Source organism: Xiphophorus maculatus, chromosome 6, assembly GCF_002775205.1.
Source record: "Xiphophorus maculatus strain JP 163 A chromosome 6, X_maculatus-5.0-male, whole genome shotgun sequence".
NCBI lineage: Eukaryota > Metazoa > Chordata > Actinopteri > Cyprinodontiformes > Poeciliidae > Xiphophorus > Xiphophorus maculatus.
The window spans coordinates 2,185,739-2,208,171 of NC_036448.1; the positions used below are offsets into that span (position 1 = coordinate 2,185,739).

Here is a 22,433-nt window from a genome sequence, read left to right on the forward strand (position 1 = left end):
ACGGTGCCAGTAGATGTCGGGCGTATAATGTATGACCACAATGCATATGCTTTATGGCTAATTAGGTTATTGATCTGAGGTTACTTCTGCGTTGGGGCACAATCACAACACAAAGAGCACGAGAGAATGAATAATAGCGACTGCACGCAGATCTTTGTCGTTCATTGCTGAGCTGTGTGCAGGTGTGCACACATGCCACTTAAAACGTTGTTGTCTTGCAGCTGAGTGGCTGACTCTATTCAGCACCGTCTGCTCAATGGCTTAACATGCTTGTAAAAAAACAGGCAGATGTGGAATCATAGTTTAGGCACACAATGCTTTGCTCACTGCCTGAATATTCAGGTTTGGAAAGCTTGACTCATTTTTGAGAGTTATTGCACAGAACATCTGCTTTGTGTTCAAGAGAGAACAGAGTTTCTGCATGCATGAATGAGACATTTAGTCATAGAGTTCAGGAAGGCACCAATCAGGATCTTTTCTTCCTGATACTGCTGTGCATCAATGAAGATTAGACTTTTGCCAAAAAAAGAGTAACAGTCCTATATTATATGAAGTCAATGAAGGCAATCTCACATATAGGATAATTCACTACAATTAAGTTTATTTATATAGCAGCATTTCACAACAAATGTCACACATGCACATAGCCGCCAAACTAGCTCATCAAACTTGCTAGTATCCAATTGAATTTTGGGAAATGATATGTATTTACCATTAGAAATGTAGACTATGGGATCTCAATCGAACACACAGTACGCCCGGGTACGTGGCGGCCTTAAGGAAACCCAGGATATTAATTGAGTAATTGACTCCATACAAAATCTGTAGCTTTATAGTGTGTAAAATAAATGATTAAAGCTCCCTTTTCAATGTATATAAAGCTGCAATAGATAAGATAGTAGATATCTTATCTAGTAGATAAGATATCTACTAGATATCTTATCTCCATATTGTCACCTTCCTAAAATAATGACCTTAGGCAAATAATGAGTAATTTTTTGCCTAAGACATCTTTTGGAAAGAAAGAAACTGTGATTGTTTACATTTTTTTTTACATTTTTTGCCAAAATTACTTTTGTCAAATAAAAAGAGACTTTGTCCATTATTTTAGGAAAATGACAATATGTCACTTTGCAGTAAAGTAGTTCTGCTTCACATATTTAGGTTTTTGCTATGGATCTCATAAAATGTGTTGACTAGTGTTTCAGCTGCTCTCTGTGCTACACATAGACAGCTTTGTGGAGATATCTGAGCAGGGAGTCACATGCAGTACTGAGAGTACTCTCAATACTCTCAGGTCGCCAGTCTGTCGCAGGGCAACACAGAAACAGACAGGACACACAACACACACACTCACACCTAGGGAGACTGGTCTTTAGAGAGACCAATTAACCTAACTGTCATGTTTTTTGGACTGTTGGAGGAAGCCGGAATGCCCGGAGAGAACAGGGAGAACATGCAAACTCCGTGCAGAAAGACCCTGGGCCGGGAATCGAACCCAGGCAACAGCTCTACCACTGTGCAGCCCTAGGTCACAAACAAACATAGTTTTAAACCAGACATTTACATACACTGTACATCAGGGGTCTCAAACTCAATTTACCCAGGGGCCGCTGGAGGTAGAGTCTGGGTGAGGCTGGGCCGCATTCACACACATGGTCTCCTCAGCCGAACCTTTCTGATTGCCTATTACCATATTTGGCCGTAGTCAGGCGCTGTAACAGCCGTAATTGTGTAGTGTCTCTTTAAGATACTCTAGTATTGCTAATGATTTCAGAAGTATGCGCCACGGCTTCTCTGTAGAGAGCGTGGGAGAAACGTGCTAGACGGACATGTTAGCTCCCTAACGTTTTAGTAATGTTACGGGTTGTTTGGACACTGCTCAATTTTCATGTTTGATAATATAGCAGCCGTTCAACCGGGCTTTGTAAGGTTGGTGAAGAGCGTATTTATTAAAGGACAACACTGTGGAATTCCCAGTACCAGTGTGGTTGTGAGTTTTTGACCGTCCTGACGAATCTGCCGCCTCCTGTTTGTGATTATCTCTTATGCTTAAATACAGGAACCTTTACATGAAAATAAGATAAAAATAAAGTTAGAACTCTGTGTTTACATGTATTTGTCTGGGTTAGAGTTTGATGTGTGATATGTCTGTGTTTGTTTTTATGCTGTAGTTGAACCAAGCTCATTTCCTTTAGCTCTATTCGCTCTCTATTAATTATGATGAAACATCACCTGCTGCTGCATATTTACACTAGTTTTAAAATACATTTGTATGTCTCTGCACGTGTGCTTTTAGTTTCGTGTCAGTGTTTAAGGTGAAGAGTGCGAGTGAAAGAGTAGGATGATTGTTGTGTGGGTGTCTTTACACGGTGAATCTCACCACATTTCTCCTGCAGCCCAATCTCCTCTGACAACACAATGCAATTGAAACTAAAATCTTCCTTGTGTGATTATTATGACATTTATTTCATTGCTGGTCTCGCATCAGTCTGTCAAATAGTTTACAAATAACCCCGTTTTCCATGCAAGTCCTGGATAACATTTTAAAAAGTTGTGACTTCTCACGCTTCCTCATTTTTCTGCTGGTTCCTTTTAAGACTCAGTGCAAAGCTGCTTCCTCACTGTTCTTTACCTTGGCCTATAAACATGTGTTATGAAGATCTAAACATGAAGCATTCTTTGTGTAACATGAAGTCCTTTCATAGTTTTGAAATATGTATTGAATTGTCATCCATGCAGAAAGAATGTTTGGATACAGTACTGTGAAAAGTATTTCTCCTGACAGATTTTCTTCTATTATTTTGGACTTTTTGTAACACCTGACTGATTATAATTGTAGTACTATACAAAGATACGCTGAGTAAATGTTGGTGGGTTTTTGAGGATGAACAGACTGTTTAAGGTCATGCCAAAGGACCTTCAAGTACCTGAAATCTTATCATTTTGTGTTGTATTTTCTTTATCCAGAGACAGACCGTCTGAAAGGACAGCAGTCTGTGTCATCTGGCCGAGTCTGAACTGTTTCATAAAAACACTGCCGTAAAAAGTGCTAAGGTTTCTCTCTAGCTGTGAAAATAATAAAAAAACAAAACAATAAGTGAGTGTGTCTTAGCTGGCTTTTGCTATGTGGAATGTAAATTACAGCACACACCTGACCAGTTGAAGTACAGTACAGCTAAAAACCACGTCTTTCTCGCTCTCTGCATTGGCCAGGCTACACACAGACTCGTTGCCATAGAAATTGACAACGACGCCCCTAAAAAAACACTCAAATATTTCCTACATAAAGAGCAGAACATTCAGTTTGTTACAGTAGTATGGTTTTAGGCTTAATGTTTATTTTATGATTATTAATAAGTGGAACGTGTGGTACGAGGAGAAAACTATAAATATATCGATGCACTTGACTTTACTGTATGGCTAGCTCGCTGTTACTTACTCTGCAGTTGTGGAGTCACAATGTCTGGGATCATGAGAGCCCCCTGCCATGAGGCAAGAGAACTGCCTGCCTCACCTTGAATCTGTTCTCTGCCTTTTCTGATCGCTCCTCAGCACACAAAACACATTACACACACAGTTGGTGACAAAAAACACTGTACATTATACACATAAGCTAAATTATGGAAAATCAGTTCATATATGAAATGTCTTTAACCATTTTATTGGCCATGTACAGACAGGAGGAGCATGCTCCGATAGAATGGCAGCCAGTGCAGTTAGCGAGAGGTTACGCAATCCCAGGTGAGGCTCAACTCGCTGCTGCCTTCGCTTCCGAGCGTTTGAATGGGAAAATGCAAAAATTAAGCAATTTTGAAGAAAAAATAATCAAAATTGGTTAAGCTAAATAAAAAACAAATACCTTACAGTAAAAACCACATAGTGACAATAGCAATATAAATTATTTTATCTTATTTTTCCATTATGACGGGTGAGGCTCTGCCTCCCTTGCCTCCCCTAACCACATGTCACTGTACATTAGAGGTCACAAGGCTTTGGTCAATGTGGATTTAATCTTACATCAAAAGACATATCTATCTATCTTGTGCACCCGTTATATCTATGGGTGCACAAGACAATGTGCACCTGCAATATCTACATTTGGTACTGCTAAACAGCACACAGTAACCTCACATGTGTCTGGTGATGCTAAATTCTAGTTAGAAATCACAACAGAGTGGTCAAAGCTTCAGAATGAAGACGTGTTGGAATACTCCACCTTTCTTCCTGCCCCAGTGCATTCCTCCGGTTTGTGATTCTGGTCTCTGTAATGTTTGAAACTGCATTTGTCTCAATTCCTGTAACAACGGTTCCAGCCTCCATCATCAGGCTGAAGGTTTGCTCCTTAATGGATGAGCGAGACTCTGTTTCAGATCCCCGTTTGTCATTACAATTTCCTCTTTAACCCCTTCACAAGCTGGGCTCGCTTCACCAGTCTTGCTGTCTGGTTTCTTTTTCTTTGAGAGTCCATTTTCAATCACTTTTCTTCTCCCCAGCCACCTCTTCTTCTCTGACAGACTGGAAAAAAGCTTTTTAAATAGAATCAATTTATGCCAAAAGGCCCCAAGGATATTAGACACTTAATTTCATAACTAAAAAAATAAAAAGTAAAAAGAAAAAAAACCCACAGAGGGAAGGTGGCGTAGCTCAAGGGTATTAGCATAATACCTGCAACTTTTATCTTGGCTGTTTTACGGTGTGTTGTGTGTTCTGATTATGGGTTACCCACCTGGAAACAAGACAATGTGCAGTGCAGTAAGGTACAGAAATAAATATGAATGTGTTAGGTTTTACCTCGTGTCTGCAAGGTGCAAATGGGCTTTGATTCATGTCTGCTTGTTTCTCTTCACTGGATAAAAGAGAGGTCATCTTATGCCAGATAAGAACTCAATTAGTTTGAGATTAGGGTACCAAACTCAGTGGAACCTGCCATGTTGTGAGGTCTCCTGTTAGCGTCCAGAGCTCATGACATTCTGTATATTTCCACACTGCCTCTTGAAGATTTTCAGTGGTTTTCCCAGTAGATAGGCTGATACTGTCCTATCTGCAACAGGTCTGTGGAAAGTCGCAAGGGAAACATTTGAACAGGCAGTGGCAATTTACTCTAGTTAAGAATGAATTATTTAAAAATACAAAAAACACAGTGATGAGGATATGCTGTGACCCTGAAATCATCTGGCTTTCTCTTGTCCTCCTTCTGCTCTTGTTGGCTCGTGTCATCCTTCCTCCATAAATCCCAAGCCGGACGTTTCTAGGCAACTCTCCAGTCAATCTTTACTGACTTTGTTGTGCTATCGATCTGTCCGATGCTATAGGTTGTCCTGGCTTCTCTCCCTGCAATTGATATTTTTCCCCTTAGGGTGGAAGGAAAGCGCTTAGGCCAGAATTTATAGGGGGTTCGTTTTCAAATGACTCACAATCACAGTTCAATGAAAATAGAAGTTGTCAGGTCGCTGGCATTTATATGCCTGATGCAGTCGTTGCTTTTCACAGCACTGAACACGAATCCATAGAAGGTAAAGATTGGTGGATTTTAAGGAGGTTTAAGGGCCATTTAACAGCTGTCACTCTGAGGAATGTAGTGATGTTTGGATGTTTAAATAGAGCTGAGGAGTATAACCTGTAACGTGCATCAATATTTTTTTTAAATGTTATTACAATTCACCAGCCACTTTATTAGGTACACCCTGTTACTACACAGTTGGTTGGCTTTAGAAGTGACTTAATTCCTGTCCATGCTGATTTGACACAGTGTCTGAAAAGTTCCTCAGAGATTCATATTGATATGATCGCATCACAGATGCTGCAGATTTGTTGGCTGTACATCCATGATGGGAATCTCCTGTTTCTATATTTGATTGTGATGTGGTGACCTTGGAGACCAATGGAGCACAATCAAGAAATTGGTTGTAGATTATTTATGACACAATGCATTAAGATGGATACACTGGTCTCTGCTCAGAAACTCCTGGTTTGGACTTTGGAGTCGCTGACTTTGAAATGTTTCCAAGTTTCATGCCTCTGCTAAAGCATAGACACACCATCTTCCGCAGATATATTTCCATCTCCCCTTTAGTTCACCCCCCCCCCCCAAAAAAGAAACAACAAAATACCTCAAGCAAACATAAAAACGTTTTTGTGAAATTGAGAAAGTTATTTTGAACCTTGTCATTTCCATTAAACTTTTCTAATGCGATAATTCAAAATGGACAAAATGGATGGAAAGATGGCTTATGTTACTGCAATGCTGTTGCCAAATGAGCCAGTTTATGATCATTTTGATGCTAATGAGTATTTGTAAGTAAATATTTGTATCGATTATATTGAAACATGGGTTATTTTCCCCACTTTAACCAAAACCACTTATCTCTTACTTCAGTTTAACTTTGTGTTTCTGTCCCAGTCCATGGTTGACCCTTGGTATAAGAGTAAGCAATGTTTAACAAATGAAATGATAATATCATTTATGTGAAGCCCTTTACCATATTGCTTAAGAAAACTATTGCTAAAGTTGTACTGACATAGCATTTGTCTTTGAGTAGGAACACTTGAACATGCTTATAGTTTTGAATCCAGGTGTTTATCAGAATAAAGTAATTCTACATAAGATAATTCCTGTATGTGTGGAGTGACACACTGATTCTGAATGAAACTTTCCCTCATTCATCTCCGTTAATGTGTGAATGTGTCCAAGACAAGTTCTTCTTTGTGATCAAGTCATCAGCCGAAATCTGGCATCAATCAAGCAATCAGGCGTAATGGGATTCTACAGAGGCAAATGGGCAAATACTGTTGATTAGAGAAAGCTTTCAAGAGCTGATTAGCCAAACAATGAATGAGCTCTTAGTTCTATTTTATGTTCTATGTAAATCTTAAGCAGGTTTATTGAAAGAACTTTCTCATAAACATCAACTCTGAAAATATAGGAGAGGAGTGTTTTAACTCACAATGTCTGAATGTTTAGCAATAGAAATTATAATTAGTACTTATAGTGGTGGGTCCAACTCATTGTACTGAAAGTCACAGGTGAGTCTCAAGTTGTTACAACCAAGTCTCGAGTCCCAATTAAAGGCAGAAACGTCTCATTTCATGTCCACAATTGAGGCATGCAAACCTCACTTCATCTTAAAGTCCTTAAAGTTTAACATATATTCTTAAACAAGTCATTTAATAAACATCTGATTTAACCAGAATAATGATATTTTGATATTTAAAATTTAGTTTGGAAAATTTGTTTTTTGTAAAGCAGAAGAATCAGCAAGACAAAGCAAACTTCCAAAATCTGTGCTGCAGATTTTAAGACAAAAAACATAAATATTAACTAAAGCAAAATGATGGTGGCCACGGTGTTGGGAGTTTGTCCTGCAATCGGTGGGTTCTTCCTCTGTCGTGCCCTTGAGCAAGACACTTCACACACACGCACACACATTCTGTGATCAAGTTAATTTCATTTGACATGATTATGGTGCTGCTATCTGCCATTTTGGATGCGCTGACTTGCTGTGTTCTGAATCGGTGACTTTCCAGGCTGCGTGGTTGAATTCATGAGAACAAGAAAACCTTATTGTTAATCTGACATTATGCATTTAGTAATCCTTTATGATTTTTGATTCACCAATTTTTTGTGTAAACTTAAATATTCAAAATTAGTTAGACATTGTTGCCAGTCTGCTTTGATTTTCAGCCCATGTTTTCCTGACTACTTTCACAAGATCTAACAGTCTAGCTGTTTGTTGAAAATCATGTTTTGTTTCCTACTACATTCTAACAGCTGTTTCCAAGCTGAAAAATTTTATGTCACTTGAAAACACGACTGAGCTTGGTTAAACGTCTATGAAGAACACAAGCCTATTATTGAAGGAGATTGCTTTTAAAAGTTATTCGGATCATGAGCTTAATTACAGATTGAACAGAAATGTTGGTAGAGCTGTATGTGTCTGTAGACTTCATGCTTATTATACTTTTGCACAGAACAGAAACATCATATCCAGGAAACGTTGCTCCAACTGTTCTGAGACAGTTGGGAATGACAGGTGTTTCTTGAGCAGGCATCTTTGGGAGATCAGTTAACGATCAACTATTTATTGAACTTCCATTCTGGATTTGTATCATACTGTTTGCTCTTGCTGTGTAATTTCCCAACATGTGATGGTAAGGCTTAACAAAGCATTCTCTGTCTGGTGACCTCCAGCCACTGTCTGTTGCTCCAGTAACTACCTGATAATATTATTGCTCCTCCATCTTTATCTGTGGATCCAAATCAAATAATTTTCATAAGTAGCGGTGGTCTGCATTTCCTCCAAATGCTAGTTTACTACTTCACTGTACTTATCAGTCAGTGGCTTAATTGTAATCTTTTTGTATTAACCTCCTAGAATGCTGCTAATTCACATTTAACATCTAATGAGCAGCTGTATTGAGTAAACATGGTGTCAATATTTCCCATATTGTAAATTTAATCTGACAAGATTTAATGTCTAATGTTGGTTATAAAATGTGACCGAATTACAGGATTAGTTTTCTTGTTGCTGTGGTTTACAGTTTGCCACTAGCTTTTGGTTACTTTGTCAATAGAAGCCAAGCGGGATATTTTTCTCTTTTTTTTTGCATCTTATCCAAGACAAGACACAAAAAACAAATTTGAGAACCAAGATGAACAGGATCCCACTGCATCCTGTTCAGCCTCCAAACATCAAGCTCAAAATAATAAGGTCCAAACCACACTACTGCATCCGACTTTTCACTCTTCACATTTTGACCTGACACACAGGCTCAAACTCAACGCTCTGTCAATGTACCACCGGACTCTAGAGAGTAGGTACCAGAAGACCCGCCATTGTAAGCACAGGCCTGTCAAGCAGTAAACAGAAAGCTGTAGCTACTGTTTGAACAAGATTGCCTTTTCCCTTTGATTTTTTTCTGTACTTTTGAGGACTTAAGTACTACTTTTTTGCAAGTAAAAGAGTTTAGTTTAGTTTATATTTTCCCCCAAAGTGGATATGTTTTACTTTACCCCATAGCTTACTACCTGTCTCATTCATGACATTCCTGTCAAACTGCTGCATAGCTCAAAACAAAATAGACCCCAGTTCTGTCTTGGTTGGACCATCAGAGATGCAGTCACAGGGCGACCTGATCTAATTTCTGCATTGTGTCTCAATACTGGTCCTTAGGACAAACTGTCCTGGATGTTTTAGATGTTTCCCTTCTGTCACACACCTGGCTTAAATGAAACCAGGTGTAGCTCTGAGTAGCTACCTTTCAGACTACCAGGATCTCATCGTACTCTCAGTCTCTCATACTCTTTGTCAGTTGCTAATAAGAATGATCGATCTGCCATCATCATCATGGCAATCTTCACTACGCCACGGATTCCGGCTGCGGGTTTCCCCTTTTCGTTTTCCAGCTCAAAACAGAGTGCCACTGCATGGTGCGTGTTCATTCTCCAGGTAATCCTTTATATACAGAACAGAAACCACTAAGCTAAAAACAAATTACGAAGTGGATGCCACTAGTCGCTCCGATATCCAAACTTTGCATTAATTTCGCGATCTCACTGCTTTTGCCACTACTCCGTTTGCGCCGCTACTGTGGTGTGGTGGAGCAGGGGGTTAGCACGCCCCACATTTGGAGGCCTTAGACCCGCGGACGTCGCAGGTTCAACTCCCGGTCCCGACGACCTTTGCCGCATGTCCTCCTTCAAAAATGGCACCGGCTCAGCTGACTGCCTGCAGATGCAGCTCCCGTCGTGTGTGTGTTAATCTGTGTATAAAAATTCTTGCTGTAATTGCGAAATAATTTCTCTGCTGGGATGAATAAAGTAATTCTTCTTCATTACGCTTGTCTTTCACGATTACTTTCGCAAATTCGTTTTTTAGCAACAAAATACAGCCCATCATTATTTGTTGAAGATTTGAGATTTCCAAAAACAAAGGAATCTAATGTTGCGTTTCGTTTTTTAGTTTGGAAGCTCATTCCCTTTCACATAACCGGAAAATCCGGTTTTTGACATTTCTCTGACATTTGGAAAAATATGGTTTACTTATTTTAGTAAACCATATTTATAACTCCGGTTTTACTTGGCCTATTAACACAATTTAAAAACTGGTGTTTAGTTTATAATGTGCACTTTAAGCACAAGTTGAAAGTGAGACTGGGGGATACGGAGTCTTGCTGCTACGGCGTCACAAACCAGACATGTTAAAAAGACGGTATAAGCCTATGGACCCCTATGGTTTATACTCGGGGATGAAAAATCGATACCTTCTGAGGGTGGAAAAATCGACAAATATCATATCATCGATATAATTATACAGCCCTACTTTAGAGCACAGTAAGCCCATTGTAATCAGAATCAGTCACAGTCAAGAAATCAGTTCTCTCTTACCTGTGCCTTCTGACATGGCAACTTATCCTGTTGGAAGAAGCTAACAGAAGGTGGACATGAGCAACAGTGCAGCAAAAATAGTATGGGGCATTTAAACAGAGATCATTTGGTACTAAGAGGCCCAAACCAATCAATGAAAACCATTACACCACCAACACTAGCCTTTAGAATTGATGCAGGATGAATCCATGCTTTCATATAATCTGGATGTTGCAGGTGAAAGTGATAGGGAATGTGGGCTCTGAGGATCAGGATCGAAAATCAGTATTCTATGCACTTATCACACCTAGAGCACGCACACCTCCAAATTGTAGCCAGACTTGTCCCTGCTGGTTGCTCAGAGCTTGATGGAAGCTACGAGTTTGGCTGCAGTTGAGAAGCATGGTGTTTATACAGTTCAAATGTAGGAGACATTTAAACCGTACTCTCACTTAAGACTTAGCTCAGTCTTGATCTATATAGACTTGGACTCCAGGTCTGAGGGTCGACCTGTGTGATTTTGTTTTATGCCATGTAATGAAGAATGAAAAGAAGATACAAATTGTCCAAATAATAAATCCTAATAAAGCAGCAACACCGCTGCAAATGTTATGCTGCAGAGTTTTGTGATTGGATGGGTTTTTTGTGAATGTTCAGGTAAAACATTTGGCACTTCAACTGGATGAATGACTTAAAAAAGTAACATTAGATTTATTTGAGATGTCACTGACTCCCTGTAGAAGAGCTGGGAAGGTTTTATAGCAATGAAGACATAAACAGAGCTGTAATGCCGGCCCCTGCTGCATTTCATGTAAAGAATCCGACCATTTCTGACTGTTTGAAGGTGCTGTGTTTGTGTGCTTGCTTATTGTTTGCATTATGATTGTCTTGCTTCAGCTTTTAGAAAGAGATGTCCACCTCCACACTGTGTAAGACTTAAACGGTTTACTTCTTGTAAGAAAGCCCTGTTGTTGGTGTTGTTGCCCGGCAACGCGCGTCCATGGTGTATGGAGCTTCTGAATGAGCACAGGAAATTTTCAGAAAAAGGTTCTGCACCTCTAACTAAATTATTATTAAATCTGATCAGATCTCCATGTGGACCACTGTTGCGAAACGCTAAAAGGCTTTTAGTTCACTGTTAGTATAACAGTAAAAATACTGTCTTAGAAAAAAGTTGTGTTGATTTATTTAACTTGAGAGATTATGTCAACACTATGGACATTTCATCTACATTCCATCTGCTGGTAGGAGTGATACTAGTAGTGGATGGGCTGTTTTCCATGCATGACTCAGCCAAAAACATCTGACATTTTACAGTTCTTTAGTGTTAATATGGAACATGGACATAGATTTCAACAGGTCTGATATGCAAGCCCATAAAGTCTGGAAAGTTACAGGAAAAAAGAAAGCAGAGTATGGAAAAATGTTCAGTTTTCCTTCACAAGTCTTAATCATGCTTGATGAATGCTGTGGTTGACTCATTTACATCGTTTTGACATGCTTAATCTTTATTTTATTGTTTTATTTGAGTCAGCAAAGGTGTAATATTTCATAAAAAGAATTGTGCAGAAATCCTGTTTGTAGAAAATATGGACTGTATACTATGGCATGTTGTGACCCATGGGTGTTTGGGTTTTCATTTCCTTTGTGTTTGTTTTTTGATAATTTTGTGTTTGGTTATTATTGTTAGAAAGGACTTGCCATACTCAGTTCTTTTCTCTGTGGTGTTCGTTGTTTTTGTTAGGATCTTGCTTGTAGTTCAATTGTTTGGGGTTTAGATTCTCATTTAATTCTGTTCTTGTTTTTTGTTCGTTTTAGTTTCGACTCCTATGTTAATGTTAGTTGTTTTCTCTTTGGTTTGTAGATTCTGGTTTAGTTCAGCTTCCTCTGTGTTGCTTGTGTTAATCTTTCCTCAGTTTTCCTGCTTTGCCCTCTCATGCAGTAGTTCTAAATCCCTCTGATTGAGCTCATCTGGATCAGTGGAGACAGTGATGTCACAGAAAACTATCCTGTCAGCATCCTGTCCTGACGCAGCAGAACACTGTGAACAATGGCATTTGATCATTGATCTAAAACACACTCTATTTAGAAAACGGGGGCATCAAAAGCAGCACACATTCTTCAAGGACACGACAGAATTTAATATTCCACAAATTGTGCTTATGTCCTCATGCTTGGACACATATTTTGCAGAAAGCCAGCATACATGGCAGGATAGGAAGCAGCGTGAGAGCAGCTTGAGATTCCCCCCCCCCCAAATAACTGAACTCTAAGCTTTTCTGCAGGATGTGCTGCTTTAAGGGACTTATTCTTGTAATTCTGGTATTTTTTAGTATCTGCCATGGTTTGTAACCACGCCAGTGGGAAAGTCGTTTGTGTGGGAGCAGCTGACTGACCTTTCCAAAATCTGAGCAAGGTTGGAATAAGACTCCAGATTGAAAATGAGTCGATGTTTAGAATGTAGGACATGAACAAAAAGGAAGAAAGATTACTTGGCAATACACTGATGAGCTCAGAGCAGCAAAAAGGATACAACAGAAATATAGTAATGTATTTTTTATGTTTTATCACAATATGCCAGCTAGAATACACATCTTGAGATCTCTGCACAACTGAGCATGAATAGTAAAAAAGGAGATGTAACTGTTGTGTTAACAGCGAATATTGGATTTGTCACAGAAACCTCATTCAGAAGACTTTGCAGATGGAATCTAGATGTAGGTGTGTTCTTCAGGTATCTGTGGGAAGCAATATGACCTGGAGGGCAAAGAGGGGCTGAAGCTGATCAAATCCTTTAATGATTTCGATGGAGTTGCTGTCACTCACCGATTCTACTCTAATTTTGGAGATTAGAAGTTTTGTGAATTTTGACTGATATTTTCAGAATGAGATCCATTGTCCTCACTTATGCGATTATATGTCTTACTCCTAAAAAAATTCAGTTAGTATTTTGTTGTCCATTGTATAGCTTATTTCTTATTATATGTACTAAATGCCACTAATGAACACACTAGAAGAAGTTGTGGGAAAGTGTTTCAGTAAATAATATTTACGATTATTTATGATATTTGCTACTCTAGTCAGATGTAACTTGTCTTCCAGTGCAGTGAGAAGAAGTCAGGCTGGTATTACTTCAAGCTTTAATTTGTTACCCACATTATCAGGATCAGTCCACCCTTTATGGCCCCAATTTACAAATCCGTTTTCTAACAATTTTAATTTGCTGGAAATTAAAATCAGGCATTGTGTATTCCACAGGGAAAGTACCCCCCACCCCCACATCTCCCTCCATCCGTTCTAACCCTAATCTCCCCAGGACCTAATTTATAAGACACACACTCATACACGCATACATGGAATAACCTTGTTGGGTCCTAATTATAATAGCATGGAGTCTCTGTTGAACACTGTGTTATTTGTCCAAACTAAACTGGGTCCCATAGGCGTGTACCTATGTCCTTTTTTTCCTCCATGGAGGATTATCCTGGTTTTTAACAACTTTTTCTTCATTATCTAAATCTGACGTTAAAGAAAAAGGATAAGTGGAGGGAGAAGGGATGTAGAACAGAATTATTGTGTTTATTATGTATTGAGTAAAAAAAAAAGAAAAAAAAAAGAAATTGGATGTTTTTTGTCTAAACAATGCTAAACAGGGTCTTTATAACAGGTTGACTCCTACATTTCTGGGATATGGGGTATGGTGTTTAATTCAAAATAAGCTAGTCGGACCTTTTGGAGTTGAAGACGGACTCAAAATTAAACAAAAATATTGCAAGTGTTTATAAGAGACTTCCTTAACCAGTGATACAGGGAGCAGTCTGTATCTTTCATTCCAGGCAACGCTCCATCACATGCATCGAAGTACTCCATCACTAAAGGCCCTAAAGGTAAAAGAATAATGACACGGCCTCCTTTCTCACCTGATCTAAATCTTTTTGAAAACATGAATCTTTCGTAAACAGGAGAGTTATGGTAAAGGAAAACAGTGCTGCTCTCTGAACAGCGTCTGGGATGCTGTGATTCCTGCTGAATAAAAAGTTGATCCTAAACAGATCATGAAATTGACAGACTCCATGACTGGAAGGCTTGTGTCTGTTATGGAGTTGAAGGATGGTTGTATTGGTCACTGAGCTTTGTTTGAAATCTCACAAATCTTTATCAGTTTTGAGTTAGTTTGTTTTCAACAGACAAAAATGAACAAGCACAATGGAAGCATTTAATTTTTCTGGTTGCAAAAAAACAATTCTGGACACTAATGACTTTCTCGTAATTGTCCATGAATATGCTAAATACATTATTATTATTATTATTTATTTATTTATTGAGGTGTGAACAAGTTATTAAAAAAGGTATGGAAAACTAAACAACTAAAAAAGCATCTTTTCACTCCACCGGCCCTTCTGACCAAACTACATTTCACATTAAAATTACAGAATCCTGAGCCAGCAGTAAACCTGACATGTTGCTTATTGTAATCACAGGAAGTACAAATCTTCTGGACTATGCAATTGATTGACACCGAGCATTACTTGTGCAGCTCGCTGCACTTATTACAGTCTAATTAACTCCTGCACCTTTTTTTTCGTTCCTCAACCGGATAAAGTACCTACTCCTCTGTTTAGACTAGAATAAGTAGATTGAAACAACTTTTTTTCATGCATTTCTATTTAGCTTTCCTCCTTGCTGTGTGTATTGTAAGTTTGTAAGCCCAACCCTACTCAACCATAAAACATATTTCATTTTGACCCAACCCAACCTAAACTTCTGGTCAGGTTTTGGTCGGGTCGGGCTCAGTCTATAAAACTGAACTCTATTGGGAAGTTGTGGAGTTTTCTCTGCACTGGGTATTTTTCTGTGTTGTATTTGTTGCTGATTCTTGGCCAGAACTCCCTTGAAAATCCTGGTAAAATAAAGTTTAAATAAAATAAAAAAATAAAATAAGGAACATTTCTCATTGAAAACTGACACTAAAGTTCAATAAATTACTATCACTATTACTTTGAACATCCAAAAAAGCACCATAAGAATTGAATGTGTTTTTATTGTTATCATCGCTAGATCTCAGCTGAGAGCCATTCATAATAAGTTAGTAGTTGTTCAATATAATATAGTTAAGCATCATGCTTTATTATATATTTTACAGCATTTTAACAATTCTTAATTACACATTCTGAACCATTTGATAGAAGATTTGTTGCAGTTTGTTTTTTGACCAAGATAATCTACCTATTGTTTCCGTTTCTTTATCATTTATTTTACATTGGCTGTTTTACTCCTACTTGCACTGACTGCACAAATGAAAGTTGATTTTACATATTTGACCAAACCTGTGAAACTGTTGGTGTATTTAAGTGAGCTGTACTGGTGCAGATTTACTAAGTGCAATTGTAATTACATTCTTTTATCTCTGTGTTTAAAAAAAGAAAGTTTTTAAATAATTCTGTATCGGATCGTAATCAGCCAATGCTCAGCGTCAGATATTGGTATCGGAAGTGAAAAGAGTGGATTGGTGCATTCCTATTGCAAATTTATTAGGAAGAATTGCAATACTAAATGTAGGCAAAAAAAAAGTAAAATAAACGTATCTTTGTTTTCAGAGGCCGATGTGATCAAATATTTTCCTATGCATGTGTAGCTTGTAGCAGTGTTTTCCTGCCATCTTTACCAGCGCTGAGTAATGATCCCCATGCTGGTCAGTGATGGACGGAGGAGCCCTGTAGCCTGCTGGCCTGTCACAGAAATCTGACAGCATCTAGGGTGCAGGGACAAACTGGAAAGGGTAGCCTGGAGCTCTCAATCACTCCCGCCCTGGCAGAGACGCCCGCAGGGAGCTGTCTCCCCTCTTTCATTCATTCTCTTTTCCTCTTCTTTCACTCTATCGTTCATGTTTCTTCCATTTCCAGAACTACCTCATTTTGTTGCGTTTCCTTCCTCTGTCTTCTTTTGTGATCTTTCTTTTCTCATTAACCCTGCTGAATCTTTCTCCATACACACACACCCCTACACACGCCTTCACTCACACACACTTATGTGGCTTTTTCCTATTTATATTTTTTTAATCGCTGCACGCAGTCTGCATCACGATCCAACTCGGTTTGAATCCTGGCTTTAGCTTACACACATCTGGGCTTATTTGCACACAGAAATTTGTCTGTCACCTGGCACACATACACACACGCACAGAAACACACTCACTGTGCTATAATGCACAATTCAATTTCACAAATATATATAAGGCTTCAAAAGTACCGCACTGTGGCGCCTTCCAAAATGAAAGACAGGTTTTCTGTTAGGTTTGAGCTGCCTGCAGAGTGAGACAGACAGAGAAAGCCAGGCAGAGGGTTGCCTTCATTTAAGCTGTTCTGCACTGAGGCTTTTCAATTTGATTATGAGTTTCCATTTCATAGAGCCTGGATGCTGTGTGCTATTTAGAATAAAATTGAGCCATTTCTTAGCTGGACGAGCTGCCTCTGCGTCTCCTCTCTGGGGACATCGCGGGCAGTCAAGGGCATGCTGGGCCCCCATGCCCGCTCTGCCACACTCTTTAGTAGTGTTGCAGGGAACATGCCAAACAAATAATCTAAATAACTGAGCAGCTTTGGTGATTGGCCGAGTGGGCATGAGAATGGAAGGGACTGAATGTTTGTGAGTTTGGAAGGTGATGTGAGGATTCTTGCTTCAAGCCTGTGAATGTCTGAGGGACTGAACAAGGATCCAAATGGATTTCAGTAATTTTTTAATTCAATTCAAATATAATTAAAAAAATTATCACAAAGGGAAATTAAATATTCTTATAACTCAATCTGTCCAAGTTTCTTCAGCGTTGTTGTAGATGCTGATGTCTGTGAACAGGAAGGATCTCCTGTAACGGTCTGTCGTACAGCAGATCTGTTGACGCCTCTGACTGAAGACACTCTGTAATTCTATGACAGTCCGGAAACTGCAACTGGATCTCAATAAAAACTGGATGTGATGTCATTCCTACCAAGTTCTGGCTTCAAGGGCCTTGGCTTTGTCTTGCCATGTTAAGCACATGGAACAGCCTGACTGTATCAGTAATGTGCAACGCTAGCTGACAAAAATCTGATGTATTATGAAAGTAGAAAAAGAAACTTAAGAGCATCATTACTTTGCATTTATGCTCACTCTTGAATGTATACCTGTTTTCTTAAAACAGGGTTTTGTGCCCAGAATTTCTCTATAAATGTACAGTCAAGGAATTATTTAGTGTAGAAAACTTGGCTGAGTCTTACCTTTGCTTTCATACAGTCCAGGATCCATATTTCCACTTCAAACATCCAGGATACTAAAAATACTCTGAGCTGGGAGCAGGACTTCAGAGCTATTTAAATCACCAACAAGAATCACAGATTCATTTTTGAACATGACTGACATATTGTGACAAATCAAAGGAAGAAGTGATGCTTTAGTTTCTCGCAAATGACTGTAATCTGGATCCAAAACATAAAAACTGTTAAATCGTAGGTCTTAGTTCCACAAAAAGGATATCTATTTTCAGTGTTCTACAAAAAACAAAACTAATCCTTTTATTGTTTCTTTTTTTGAGAATGTTGGAACACATCAGCTATTTATGCTTAGAGACATTTCTGATAAGTCTGAAAACAATTTCTGAAGCTACACTTTCTCCTTAAATCTGTTAATGGCATTGGCATTGGAATGATTAAAGATATAGGGAATTCTAATCTTTGTTGCTAAATGCTATGGTCGAATGAATTATAAAATCAGTCACAAGACAGTAAAGTTCAGATTCCCTCTGCAGGGAACTCCGCTGTTATCTTAATTTGTTGAACTGGTATCAAATTAGCTCTGATTAGCATACTCACTGATCTAATTTAGTCCAGGCACAAAGAACAGCACCCTGATCTCCACTGCCATATCAGCATCTATCTGCACTGTTTCCTGTCATTCAAACTCAAAGTTCACTTACTCCACTGACTTCTGAAGTATAGAGGGCTTCTAATGGCACAGATTAAAAAGCAATTTAATACAGAAAAGGGGATTAGAAACACTATGGGCTGCACTAATCCTTAACCTTTAGTCCTGTTCTTATTCGCCACAATATGCGGAAGATGATAGCATCACAGGACAAGAGTTAGTGAATTTCCATTAGGGCTGCCCTTCTGTATTCCCACCAGCACTTTTAAAGGCATTAGGCACGCTTTGTCAAGACTAATAAAAAGGTCCGGCAGTGGTATTGCATCCCCTCAACTTGTTTTTTTTTTTTTTTTAAGCCACTGTTCCGTGTGACGTCTTCATAAGCCATTATGATAATCTGCCCGGGTCTCCAAAGGACCCAGGGCGACAGGCACATAGATGCTGCTGGGGTGACCGATGGATGGAGTGTGTTACGTCTGCGCTACAAGACGATGCAGAAATGATATTGAGCTTAGAGACAAAATGTCTGGTTCTTGTTCAGCTTAAGGAAATCACTATCTTAAAGGGGCAGTATTATGTAAAATCAACTTTTTAAAGCTTTACATCGAGCTATAATGTCATTCCCTCATCAAAACATACCTGGAGTGTTGCTTTAATGCTTTCACACATGTTTGAGAAATCCGTGGCAACCATTCAGCTGTGCAAAACCTCTCAGTGGATCTAGCCCCGCTTTCAAGCTGCAACTCCTTCTCCAAGTTGCAGGTTCCAAGCTTCCGCCTCCCACTCGACTCCTCCCTCAGCTCCTCCAGACTAGCCAGCAGCACTTATCACACACCTGGTGGAATTGCACATGGAACATGTGCAGAGCTCATTACATTAATGGTACGCATAACCTCGAACACACTATCCCTACCTAGAATGCTGGTAGTGGTAGTATCATGGTGTGGTAATGCTTTTCTTCAGCAGTGGCAGACAAGATGGTAAGATTTGATTAGAAGACAGAAGACACCAGACACACAGACACACACACACACACACACACACACAAAAAAACAAATAAACAAAATTAGTAGAGGCTGGAAAAGATGAGATTAGGTCAGAGGTTCAGGTTTAGCAGGACAACAGACCTGAACATACAGGCAGAGCTAATGTTTTGGATTAGCAGAAATGTTGTTGGGCTCAGTAAATGAATTATAGCGGGTTAAAAGGAAGCTTTTCCAAAATGATTTCAACACTCGCTTCAGTTAACTTTTATATCAAATTAGAAATGTATCTGTATATAAATTTTTCTGTCAGTAATCATAAGAAAGATATATAAATAGTCAATGTTTTCTTCTGCCCTTTGTTATTGGTGACTGCTACAGCTCTCCACAGTAAAGAGTGCTTGTGTGACAGGAAAAGGGGGTCATGCCAAGCATTAATCATTCATATCTGTATTTGTGCAAAGCACAGCTTCAATTTTCTGCACTTTGTATGGTCCACTTTTGGTTACGTGGTTTTATTTATACATCTAGAGCTATTCATAATTAATTTGTTTTTAAAAGTTCCTATTTTGATTTCATTCTGTAGAGGGAAGAACTCGTCGAGACATCACGTGATGCCATCCCTAATGAAAAAAAAATCTCAAGAAACAGACACAAATATTTGCTATTTCACAATTTTGGATACTTCATAGTTTTGCAATAAAACCTTAAAAAGGTACCTTTGAAAGGTATTCATATCTATTGAACTTTTACACATCTTGTAGACTTGAAACTCGAAACTTCAGTGAATTTTTGGAGTTTCTTTGTAATAAATCAACGTGTAGTGTCAGATACTTTCAAAATATATGTAAAATGAAGCAGCCAGGAAGAGACCAAAATGGAATTTTGTGTGACCAACCTGCAAAACACTGTATGAGGTAGAAAACTAACTGTGCACATGACTGTGAACACATCATCCCCATGGTTACTCATGGTGGCAGCAGCATCATTAAACAGATAATTGTCCCGCCCCCCACTACATTATCACAGCGTTTACCTACTTTAGCTATGTCTAGTAACACATGATCAACCTTAGCTGCCTTGCCATATACAGTGCTAAAATAATAAACTACATTTAGCTTCCTGCCTAAAACTCTTGGGGTTTGGTCATCAAACTTGGGTGTTTAGTCTTAATATAATGACACAGCCTTACGGTGTTGTTAGCTAGCACATCTTGGCTAGCTAACAACAACCAGCCAAGACATTGTCTGCCAGTAAGGCGTCTTCAGATTCAGCCCATAGAAATCCAAAGTTTCAATATTCATGGTGATACCTCCTTCTTTTTTTAATTTGATTGACCCAGACCATATTTTATCACTCACCATAGCTTTAGTCTGTCCATCTGGTCTCTTGCATAGGCTTGGTGAAGTTAGCTAAATGTCTGCAGTTACTTTGTCTGGTTATTTCGTTTTCCTCATGAAGAGCACTTTGAAAAGCCGTGGTTTAGATCAAAACATATTCATGTTAGAATGGGTCAGTCCAATCCAGACATAAATGCTGTTGATCACAGCTGCTGTATATCGAGACTGAACTAGGGCTTTGTTGCAAAGACGTTTGGGCAAAAATATTTAGTCTAAAGTTGTTCAAAGCTGGTACAGACAAACCCTGGAAGACTTGACGATTAAACAGAACTGGAAGCAAGTTCAGTTCTAGAAGGTATTGACTCAGGGGGCGAGAATACGCCCCCTGGATGGCACACTTTTGAGGTTTTAATCTGTAAAAATTATTTGGCATAATTTCCTTTTGCTTCATAGTGATAACCTACTTTTTGATGGTATGGAGTACATTGTGTTTGTTGTGTAACATGTCAAAAAATGAAAAGGGATTGGATTTTTGCAAGGCATTGTAGTACTGGTGGTTTTCAAAGGTTTTTTTTGTTTTAATTTGTGATTCTTCTCAACAATGAACCAAGTATGTATCTGTCTATGTCAGTTGCTGCTCAAACTCCCGCATGAGTGTCCTATTTAAAAAATGAACCTGTGTGGGTTTCTTCAACCCACCTCTAGATTTTACACCTTGTTTGTTGTGAGAGTGCTTTATTTATTCTTGCTCTTTCTGTTTCCAGACCTCAACTGAGCAGAAGAAGCTGAGCCATGCTGGATCCAAGCCCTCCCTCTCTGAGAGCAGTGGCCGACTCCCTCAGATAGCCATGAACACCTGCAAGTACAATGGCGGAGTGGTAAGACCACTAGTAGGCAGCCTGGCGTCCTCGTCGCGCCGAAACCTTGCGGAGCTCGACTCAGAAACGCAACCCTTGCAGACGCTGCACAGCTCTGGCTTGGAGGTGGTGGTGTCCAAGGGCAACGGCGGAGAGGACCCCAGTAAGGCGTCCAACGAGAGCCTGGTAAGGGAGGGTAGCGGGCGAGGCGGCGGCAGGGCTCCACAGAAGAAGAACAAGGACATTGGCTACAAGCTTGGTCACCGGAGGGCGCTGTTCGAGAAGCGAAAACGACTCAGTGACTACGCACTCATCTTCGGGATGTTTGGGATTGTTGTCATGGTGACGGAGACAGAACTTTCATGGGGGGTTTACACTAAGGTGGGTTTTGTGTGTGTGTGTTTGTGAGTTAGAACAAAGTGTGTCTGATTTCTATCATTTGTGTGGATACTGCCATTTTCAACTTTGTGGAAAGAGATTATTAATGTTGAAGTGTATTTTCTGATATCATATGCTTGCCCCAACCCTTACTCTGAGCATCTTCTGTTAGGATCAATCCAGATAAGTTGGTCCAGGAAGCTGAAACCATGCTCAAGATGGAGCTCGACCAAAGAATCCTTCTGCTGACCTAAAACAACTCAGTCTGTATTTGTGTTCAGGATACAGCAGTCTCTAGGTTTGATGTGCTTCTTCTGTAGTGAGCGGCTGGTAAATCAGCAGGACAAAATTACAAAACTGACTGAAACAAAACACACCATGCACTGTTCTGATAACAACAAAGGTAAAGCAAAGATTAAGATTTTGGATATTTAAGCTTATTTGATTCTAATCCTAGTTTAACCCTAAGAAGTTCTCAGAAAAAGAATGCATCCAGTAGATCTGTCTGTCTTCAAAGAGTTCCATCTGTGTTCCTGTGTTTTAAACACTTACTGAGTTTCTGGTCAGAGAAATTACCTAATTGACAAGCAAGGCCATAAAATGGAAAATAAAT

At 39.2% G+C, this 22,433-nt stretch overlaps 1 protein-coding gene across 2 annotated transcripts in view; it reads left to right on the forward strand.

Moving 5' to 3' along the window:
- Positions 1–22,433, forward strand: part of LOC102217965 (small conductance calcium-activated potassium channel protein 2-like) — an 86,759-nt gene that overhangs the window by 20,477 nt on the left and 43,849 nt on the right. For both annotated transcript variants that reach the window (XM_023335198.1, XM_005811058.2), the window contains exon 2: positions 21,350–21,823. In XM_023335198.1, the coding sequence (XP_023190966.1) occupies positions 21,350–21,823 (474 nt within the window). The remainder of the gene's footprint in view (positions 1–21,349; positions 21,824–22,433) is intronic.